The 10,330-nt window shown below is 40.7% G+C and overlaps 1 protein-coding gene across 5 annotated transcripts in view; it reads left to right on the top strand.

Moving 5' to 3' along the window:
• Nucleotides 1-10,330, top strand: part of IGF2BP3 (insulin like growth factor 2 mRNA binding protein 3) — a 154,857-nt gene that overhangs the window by 142,195 nt on the left and 2,332 nt on the right. For 2 of the 5 annotated variants that reach the window (XM_078059366.1, XM_036120865.2), the window contains 4 exons: nt 2,744-2,863; nt 6,622-6,696; nt 9,194-9,325; nt 10,009-10,122. In XM_078059366.1, the coding sequence (XP_077915492.1) occupies nt 2,744-2,863; nt 6,622-6,696; nt 9,194-9,325; nt 10,009-10,122 (441 nt within the window). Of the gene's footprint in view, nt 1-2,743; nt 2,864-6,621; nt 6,697-9,193; nt 9,379-10,008; nt 10,123-10,330 lie in introns of those variants that run through there. The other 3 variants (XM_036120866.2, XM_078059367.1, XM_078059365.1) reach the window with 3 other exon arrangements.

The following is a 10,330-nucleotide window of genomic DNA, read 5'->3' as shown; positions in this document are numbered from 1 at the left end:
CATTTGAGACACAGAGATACAGGGAGAGAGGCAGAGGGAGAGGGAGAAGCAGGCTCCTCGCTGAGCCAGGAGCCCGATGTGGGGCTTGATCCCAGGACCCCGGGATCATGACCTGAGCTGAAGGCAGATGCTTAACCATCTGAGCCACCCAGGTGCCCGGTTGGTGCTTTCTTTAGGTAATTAGTTGATTATAGAAGTAACAGTTGTTTAGGTCAATGTAAATTTTTCCGATTTTTGGTAAATCCTACTAGACAGATTTTTGACATTTTCAGATTTATTGACATTGTTGTATCTTTTTATCTTATATTTCCCCCTTTCTCATTTCAATTTTTTTTTAAGATTTTATTTGACAGAGAGCGAGAGCAGGAACACGGGGGAAGTGGGAAAGGGAGAAGCAGGCTTCGCAGTGAGCAGGGAGCCTGATGTGGGGCTCGGTCCCAGGACCCTGGGATTGTGACGTGAGCTTAACGAAGGCAGACGCTTAACGACTGAGCCACCCAGGCGCCCCCATTTCAGTTTCTTAACTGATACATAGACAAAAGGTTTTCCTTTAAAGAACCAGCCCAGCCTTTTTGTTATTTCCAGGGTTTCTGTTTATTAATTTAGTTTTTAAAAATCTTTGCTTCAGAGGAAGGAAACTATAAAGACTACTAAAAAAAATTCCTACCAAATAGTGTGAGTAAACTGTGTCCTGTGGTGGAACGGCCTTCTGTTAAGTGCGTGTCGAGGGACAAATGGAATGGCTGATTCATCCATACGTGGGTTTCTGCTGTTGAGCAGCATCTCCCCATAGACCTGTGGTATGGAATGCTCCATGCTCTCTGGGCTTAATAGGGAGAAGATGGAGCTGATAATGCCCCTGGTAATTTTTGTGTTGGAAGAGTGGAGGTCATTTGGTGGACCAACATTAGGTAGCCCAAAATTTGTTCCTCATCCAGTAAAAATGAATGAGCCCAGTGCTCCTGTTTCCTTTGACTAAGATTTTCAGAAACTGCCTAAAATGATCATGTTCTAAAGATTTTCCTAGTTCCTGGGATGTTTGAAAGCCAAACTATTGACCTGTTTGTTCGAGACTTTACGAATTTAGAGAGGGTTTTGTAAATTAGAAATTAGACTGATGCTGTTTCATGGCTCTGTGTGAACATATTACAGTACTTGAGGGACAACTTGAGTACTTGGAAATGGAATTTATCGTATCCTCCATAACAGGAATTTAAGAAGGCTCAAGAGAGAATTCTGTGAAGTGTTTCTTACCAAGTAGTTAATGTGTACATTTCTTACTGCAATATATCTTTTTTTTTTTTTTTTTAAGATTTTATTTATTTATTTGACAGAGACAGAGATAGCGAGAGCAGGAACACAAGCAGGGGGAGTGAGAGAGGGAGAAACAGGCTTTCTGCCAGGCAGGGTGCCTGATGTGGGACTCGATCCCAGGACCCGGGGATCATGACCTGAGCTGAAGGCAGATGCTTAACGACTGAGCCACCCCGGCGCCCTGCAGTATATCTTCTAATATCTCTGTAAATCTTAGTTGGTAGGTGAACTTTTTAAAAAACTGCATATTAAGTTAGTATATTCAGTTATGGTTCATCTTAAAATATTTCTTGGCGTATATGGGAAATCTGTACCTGCCTCTCAATTTTGCTGTGAACCTAAAATTGCTCCAAAAAAGTCTTAGAAAATAAAAAATATTTCCTGGAGTAAATTTCTTAGAATTGACTTATCCTGGGAAGTATGTTTTTCTTAATGTTGTTAGAAAGTAAGCAGGTATTGAGGCAACTGGATGGCTCAGTTAAGCGTCCAACTCTTGATTTCAGCTCAGGTCTTGATCTCAGGGTTGTAAGTTTGGGCCCCACGGTGGGCTCCACACTAGGCATGGAGTCTACTTAAAAAAAAAAAAAAAGTAGGCAAGTATTAATATATGAACATGTGCACTGCTTCTGCATTTTAGAACCTGTAGCTCACCAGTAACATCACTGAATCTTGGATTAGGTGTTTTTTTTGAACCCAGTCACTGTGTTCTCTTGAGTGTCTGTTAGCCCTACAAGAATGACTATTTGAAGGGAAATGATTCAGGAAGGACATAGTTGGCTTGAAGTAGGAAGTTGAGAAGTGTATAGATAAAATCCACATTTGAAGAACCTTTGAGGAGTTAGCCTTAAAAATGTTTTCCAATTTGTCCGTATGTTAAGTGGCAAAGGAAGGGCAGAGATGGGAGGAATAATGAACTATATGGGAAAAAATCTTAGGCGTTTTGCCACTAGAGTGAGAGTTCTCTTCTAATCTGTCCTATGTTTGGGTGTGGTTGTGTACTGAATGGTGGTAGTAAGGTTTTACACAATTCAGTCCTATGTAATGAGACTCGGGAGTTCTTCCCTTTGAGACTAGTTCATCAGGTATGTGTTTATGAAGCAAAACCTACACCGATAAAGTGTAGACTTGGTGTCCTTGGATGCAGTTGTGTTCAGTGATGTGTGGCCCAGAATTTCACTTACTTGTCAAGAATCTAAACTTTATGACTCTGACTTACCTTTTAAATCTGTAAATCAGTGACATCCTAAAGTTGAAGAAAACTGTGTAGAGAAAAGTGACCTTTTAAATTCAGATGCTTTCAGGATGAATAGGAGATGTTCTCAACTTCAGGTAAACTCTTACCACACTACCGTATGAGGATGCCCCCACCCCTCTGCCAAGGATAATAGCCTAATTTTACCAAATACACACGTATGTCCTGTCTTTACAGCAGCAGTCAGAAACGGAGACTGTCCATCTGTTCATCCCAGCCCTGTCTGTTGGCGCCATTATCGGCAAGCAGGGGCAGCACATCAAGCAGCTTTCTCGCTTTGCAGGAGCTTCTATTAAGGTACTGTTCTGCCAACCGTGGCTGTTAGTGCTTTAATGACAGTAGGTCACAGGAACATGAGTCGTCCTGCCACTTAATAATCGAACTGAATGTGGCAGTCCATACTGCAGCTACACGGGGTTTAACAGAAAACCCTGAACAACAGCTTCAACAAAGGAAGTTGCCTTCTCAGAAAAAAGTAGTCTGTAGGTAAGCAGTCCAGCGCTGGTGTGGTAGTTTTGGCCCACTAAGTCCCTGGACCTAGGTTAGTTCTAGCTTATCTTCCCCAGGCATGGCCTTGGTCCCTCTTGGCCCCAAATGACAATATTCTATGCTCTTGGGGCTCCGTCGCTAGGCGTCTGCCTTCGGCTCAGGTCACGATCCCAGGGTCCTGGGATGGAGCCCCACATCGGGCTCCCTGCTCGGCGGGAAGCCTGCTTCTCCCTCTCCCACTCCCCCCACTTGTGTTCCCTCTCTTGCTGTGTCTCTGTCAAATAAATAAAATCTTAAAAAAAAAAAAAAAATTCTGTGCTCTCACAAATCTGGGGTCCAGCCAGTTGGAGAACACGAAGAACCTTCCTCTTACAGAGATTTCTTACTAGCCGCCATAAGATATTTTTATCTCCATTTCATTAATAAGAAACTGCATCACAAGGCCAGACACAGCTGAAAGAGCAACAGGGAAATGTTAAGCTAAATATTTTATTATTACGGAAAGTGGGATAACAAGTATCAGAGGACAGTTAATGGTATCCACCAACTAGAGAATTCTGTGCTCTGAAGATTCTGTATTTTGATATGCTGAGAAACAATATGATAACAGAGATAGCTCATTGTGTTTTAAGGTATGCACAAACTGATAATGGCTTGATGCAGTGAAATTTTTCTTCAGGAAAATATCAGTCTAGTGGGATGTTTTTTGTTGTTAATGTTTTATTAAAAACTTTAATTTTTTTTGAAGATTTTTTAATTTTTATTTATTTGACAGAGAGAGAGACAGCAAGAGAGGGAACACAAGCAGAGGGAGAGGGAGAAGCAGGCTTCCCGCCGAGCAGGGAGCCCGATGCGGGGCTCGATCCCAGGACCCTGGGATCATCACCTGAGCCAAAGGCAGACGCTTAATGACTGAGCCACCCAGGCGCCCCTAAAATTTTTTATTTAAAGGAATACGGTACTGGGGCGCCTGGGTGGCTCAGTCAGTTGAGCCTCTGACTCTTGATTTCGGCTCAGGTCATTATCTCAGGATCCTGGAATTGAGCCCCATGTAGGGCTCCAAGCTCAGTGGGGAGTCTGCCCCTCCCTTCTACATGTGCACTCTTTCATAATAAATAAATGAATCTCTAAATAAAATCTTAAAAAATAGTACACGGGGCGCCTGGGTGGCTCAGTTGGTTAAGCCATCCGCTCAGGTCATGATCCTGGAGTCCCGGGATCGAGTCCCGCATCGGGCTCCCTGCTCGGCAGGGAGTCTGCTTCTCCCTCTGACCCTCCCCCTCTCATGCTCTCTCTGTCTCTCTCATTCTCTCTCTCAAATAAATAAATAAAATAAAAAAAAATCTTTAAAAAAAAAATAGTACACAAAAAAGTTGGACTCAAATGTTTATAGCATCTTTATTTGCAGCTATCGCCCAAGGGGAAGCAGCACATGTTCAGCAAAGGGCAAACAGATAAACTGTGGTCCACCTATACAGAGGATATTAAGAACAAACTATTGATAGATACATGTTGGTTGGATCTCATGTTACATGCTAAGGGAAAGAAATCAGACCCAAAATGTTGCATATTCTATGATCCAATTGTATGTAAAATCTGGAAAAGGCAGAATTATAGGGATAGAGAAAAAATTCAGTGGTTGCTAGGAACTGGAGGTGGAAGATAGGCTTGAATACAAAGAGAGATACCAGGAAGAATTGTGGAGAGTGACTGAACTATTTTTGATTGCGGTGGTGGTTATCTGCCTATGCATTTGTTACCAAAGAATGAATTTTACTGTATGTAAAGTAAATAGTTAATAAAAAAGCAAAACACAGAAATAGCCCTCATGTGCTCTCTTGTAGCAAAAGATAACAAAATACATGAACAGGAAATGCAGCCAAGATAAACAGGTAAAGGGAAAGAGATGGTAAAAGACTGAGGGGTGAACCAACTTCACTGTGCTACAAGTTTCCTGATGGAGTTAAAAATAAGTCTTTGATATGTGCAACAAGAACCTAGTAGATTGGCTTTGGAAAAACTGCTTATTTAGGTATTCAGTGTTCTCTCTTTCAGGCTTTAGAGGTTTTACAATGAGGGTAAAATGTTTTGTTTCCAAGAAAGTCTGAAACATGCATAATCTGAAAGATGCACCACCATTCTTAACACTTTGCTAGATTTACATATAAATTTCATATATGTACTTAATAGGTATATATTTGGTATTTGCTAATTATTTGTGTTCACTTACTGGACATTTAGACTGTTCCTAACTTATTCTGCACAAATAGTGCCATGATGGACAGAGTTCTTTTAGCCAAAATGTTACATACAAACTTATTCTTTAAGGTAAGTCTATAAAAGTAGATTTGGTGAGTCGAAGGGCATGTGTTTTCAGGCTTTTCAGAGACTATAGCAATTTATACTCTTAACCTCCATGTATGAGTGCCCTTAGCCCCAGCCCTCCCCCCACCAGTATTGACAGATCTAGTCAGAAAGATAAAGAATGATATTTTTGTCCCAGGGGTTTCCTGTGAATAATTCTAAGAGCCTAGACTAAAGGGAAGTAATTATTTGCTTCTGTTATAGACTCAAAATTAGTGCCCAGCATAAAGTAGGAATAGTATTAGCATGGCTGTAGGTGACAGAGGAAGAGAGAAAAGATGACTCCATTCAAAATAAAAACATTCTTTGATTGTAAACATGTGTGGGAAGAGATCTAGTAGACTACATTAGTAACTGACAGGGATCATAATGAACGGTAGAATTTGGGGTAGTTTTTATCATTTGTTTGCTTCCTGTTCTTACATAATAATCATATATTTGGTAAATAGTAAGAATTTGCTTCTTATACACCATATGTCTAGCAAATTTTTTTCTTTTAAAACAACTACCAGCTGGGTCCCCAAATCCTATGACTGCGGAAGAATGCTGGTTTCCTCTCCCTTCAATAGCCTCTGCAACAGTTCCCCTGGCCCAGGCTTTTTGTGTGATTTCATATATTCTGCAAAAATAGAAAAGCCATTTACTTTCCTTCTGCCAAATTAGTGCTAGTTTATTTCATGTTATTCTAACGAGCGTACTTCAGGGGAATTTACCAATAGTCTTAGATTTGTGAACATAGCAGTTTCTTGCACATACAGACCTGGGGGTGCTGATGCATATGGGCCAAAGATCACACTTTGAGCACCATTGGTGTAATGATGAGGAACATGGGCAGTGGAGACAGATCCAGTTCTCCCTCCAGCTGGATTAGCTATATGATCATGGATGGGCCAGGTAACTCAACTTCTTCAGCCTTGTTTCCCCTCTGTAAAGTACAGGTACCACCTCATTAGAACCCAGTGAGGATTAGCTGAGATTGCATGTGGACATTTACATCAGGGCCGGGCACAGTGTAAGTGCTCAGTTCATGGCAGGAGCCAGAAATAATGAACCCATGTTAGTCACTGCTGCTCTGTAGCTTTCTTCCAGAAGGCTTTCATTTTACATTTCAGTAAGTTGTGCACAAATGTCAGGCTGGTGTGTGTAACATTTCTGTCAGTGGCACCGGAACGTGTCATCCCCCCTTGATGTGTCTGTTACAGATTGCTCCAGCTGAAGCACCAGATGCTAAAGTGAGGATGGTGATTATTACCGGGCCACCAGAGGCTCAGTTCAAGGTATGTGTTCTAGAGTGTGTGCACATGTAACAAATGAATGGATTCAAAGAATGTTAATGCTTTCTTTTCAGGAACTCCATATCCTGGCTTCTCCCTTAATAAAACTCAGTAAAAACAATCTCCCAATGGAAAATCGTAAGGCTAAGAACAGAGTAGAAACATACCCAGAGTTACCCTTCAAAAAAAACAAACAAAAAGCAGACTTTGTTTCAATTTTGAGAGTTTTGTAATGGTTGCTGGGTTTACCTATCTCCCAAAGGAGAATTTACTCAGTGCCTTCTTACTATGCGAAGGTGAGACCTTTAAGACTGACATTTACAAACTGTTCGGTTATTATGCCGTGGAAAGCTTGTTCCCCAAATTTCCCTCTTGTCCTTGAGAGGCCTTAACCTTGAATTAAAATGCCCCCCTTTCTCTTACCCTTGTATTAACTCTGAGCCCTTGTCCATAGTCTGACCACAAATCACTCTAATACTTCCAATTTTACAAGCAGAAATGGTAGGAACTCTTCTGGCATTTGTTCTGGTGTGAACCATTGTTTATATTTATTGGGGTTTGGGACCTTTGCAGCTGGAATGCCCTTCGTTGTATACTAAGAGTTGATGAAGAGCAGAGACTGGGCATCCAGGCTGCCCGTTCAAATCCCAGCTCTATCATTTATCTGCTGTGTGACCTTGGGCAAATTACTTAACCTTTCTCTGGCTACTCAGCTGTAAAATGAGGATTAGAACACCCACAAGGTTGAAACAAGGTTATAAGGTATAACGAATATATAAAGTGCTTAGAATATTCCTTGCCACATAGGAAGCACAATATAAATAAGCTGGTGGTGGTGTTCAGCAGACTCGGGGTGAATCAGACTGACTCTGCCAAATTCTCAAGCGCATACTTTCAAGTACATGATTTCTCCCATAAAACTTAGTACAAGTGTTGTAAAAATAACTACTGCATTCGAATTTAACTACTTTATCCCAAACCCATGTCTTATTCTTACCACCTGTGTAACAGGACAACTCTTGAACCTTACGTTCCCTTAGCTCTAAAATGTGGCTAGTAACAGTGCCTACTTCTCCCCAATTCCCCCCCTATTAAAATATCACTGTCATAGAGCTCTCTTTTCTATGGGCCATTTTTCAGTAAAAATCCACAGCTTTTTTCATTTCATTTACAGGAAGAACAGGAAACAAAAGGAGGTGCTTTGAGATGTGGGTGCAGTTGGCTAGGCTCTAACTCAGGTGAAGAAATTTAGTCTCTCACACCAGCCTTCTGGTCCAGGCAGTTGAAGTCCTAACTCAGAAATGTTGCAAACTGTTTCCTATCCCAAACCTACAGGATCAGTCACTTTTAGTTTGAAATCTTAAAAGATAAACATAGACATCAATTACTGTGTTTCTTCTTGGTGCTGATCTCTTTTTTATAAATGGAACTATCTTATAATTCCTATAATTGTATGCTGGGAAACTCGGTTTGTTTCCCTGTATCCTTCAATGCCCATGTGGTATGGTATAGTCATCTTAAATGGAATATTTAAGAAAAGCTGTAATGCTTAAATATTTATGTGATCAGTGATAATTACAAGTGAATTATTTTAGAGATCTAAGGAGTGGTAAACCTCCTATCCCATATTTTTTCTGATGAATTTGAGAGCTTTTGTTTTGGAAGAGAGATGTATATCCCTATGTCCTTTGACTGTGTTAATACCTAGATCTGTGGCCTGAGACTTTGAAAATGAATGGAATATAGGGTACCAAGATGGATTTTGTTTTTTCTGTAACCCCCTCTAATGAGCTTATTTCTGCACCAATGAAAATGTAAAATGTGTTGGGTACTTTTGTTTTTATGATTTACCCTGGTAGCTTGTCAGATTAAACCAACTCTGACTTCTTTATCCTTTGGTATATACTAGAGCAAATTAATGGCTGTACATAATAGAAGTTTAAGTATAACGTCTCATTGTATGCAGTAGGTATCAGGATGTGTTGACTGTAAGTATCATAAGTGCGTGTCAACCTGATTTTGTCGCTTTATTCAAAGTAGAAGCCACTCGGCTAAGATGAAGAAACCCTTCGATAGAAAATATCCTTTCAGCAGGTGTGAGCCTGCCACAGCTGCCTCTGCAGTTCTTTCCCATCTCTTAGCCTCAAGAAAAACGCAATTACTTTCTTACTGAAAGCAGGAAAGATTTTACCTTTTACAATCTGAGGGCAAATGGCCATTTGCCCACAAAAATGATTTATTTTTAGTTAGGCCGAGTACTAGTTGGCTTTAATTCTTTTTGTTCAAAGAACAAATCGTATTCTTTGGTCAGTCATTCAGTTGCCACCTCTGTGGTGCCTGGTTGTTACTGTGAACCTTCCTAACTTTGCCTCTTAAGCCATCTGCAACAGTCTGTCCCCTGCAGATGTCCCTACCAAGAGCCATTCCAGTGGATTTGGGCCATCTCTGAAGTTAATGGACCTTCATGAATGACACTGATAGAATATGTTCTCATCTGTAGGCTCAGGGAAGAATTTATGGAAAAATTAAAGAAGAAAACTTTGTTAGTCCTAAAGAAGAGGTGAAACTTGAAGCTCATATCAGAGTGCCGTCCTTTGCTGCTGGCAGAGTTATTGGAAAAGGAGGCAAAACGGCAAGTACTTCAGCAAAACCTGTGCAGTGGTATGAAAGGGAAAGCGTTGAAAGGTACTTAGGAGTTCCAAGTCCCTGAATTTGGGCTAACTTATAAAAAGCAGGATCATCTGGGCCAAGGTTTGGAGAAGACTGCCTTCTGTTCTTCCTGAGTGTTGGTGTCAGCACTAGTCGAAGTAATGCCTTGCTTCCAGCCCACTTTGTGTGGGAGGACTCTCATGTACAAGGGGCATTTAGCGTTTTTGGTTGACGTAACTTCAGCTTTTGATATTTGCACACTTGATGGAAAGAAAACTTTTTAAAATGTCATCTACCTTTATAACCTACCTCTGTAACAAAAAAGCAAATGGTTGCCAGTTTCTCTTTAGCACATATAACTTCTAAGGTGTTTTCAAAGCTATAATTTTGAAGTAATTGAGTGCATCCACTTTGGAATCAGACTTTCAGGGATTCAGTCTCGTTCTGCCACTCACTTGTGTAATGGGTCAAATCAATTTTTTTGGCTAAGTCTTAGTTTACTATCATCTTGAAATGGGCACAGTACTGATAACCTGATAAGAATTATCGGTGGTTTAGATGAAATTTGTAAAGCCACAGTTTAGTGTTTGGCACATAGTAAGTGCTCAGCAAATGGTAATTTTTTTAAAACCTCAATTTAACATGATCTGTGTTTATCTTGTTCAGGTGAATGAGCTCCAGAATTTGTCAAGTGCAGAAGTAGTTGTCCCTCGTGACCAGACACCTGATGAGAATGACCAAGTGGTTGTGAAAATAACTGGTCACTTCTATGCTTGCCAGGCAAGTGGGCTCTAATGTGATAAGCAAGCTCTTTTGCTTCTTTCCCAAATGGAAGCAATTCTCCTGTGGGTGTGCCCCCACCCCATATCAATCTTCAACGTTGTTTGGTGCTTAACACACTTAATCCCTTTTTAGCAGGTAATTTCAGACTACTAGGAAACTAAACTAGTATGTATCTTTAACCTTCAAATCTGGAGTTGTTGAAATG

This window comes from Halichoerus grypus, chromosome 12 (genome assembly GCF_964656455.1).
Source record: "Halichoerus grypus chromosome 12, mHalGry1.hap1.1, whole genome shotgun sequence".
Classification (NCBI taxonomy): domain Eukaryota; kingdom Metazoa; phylum Chordata; class Mammalia; order Carnivora; family Phocidae; genus Halichoerus; species Halichoerus grypus.
Note: the sequence above shows the minus strand (reverse complement) of the source record. Positions and strands in the feature narration are given on the sequence as shown.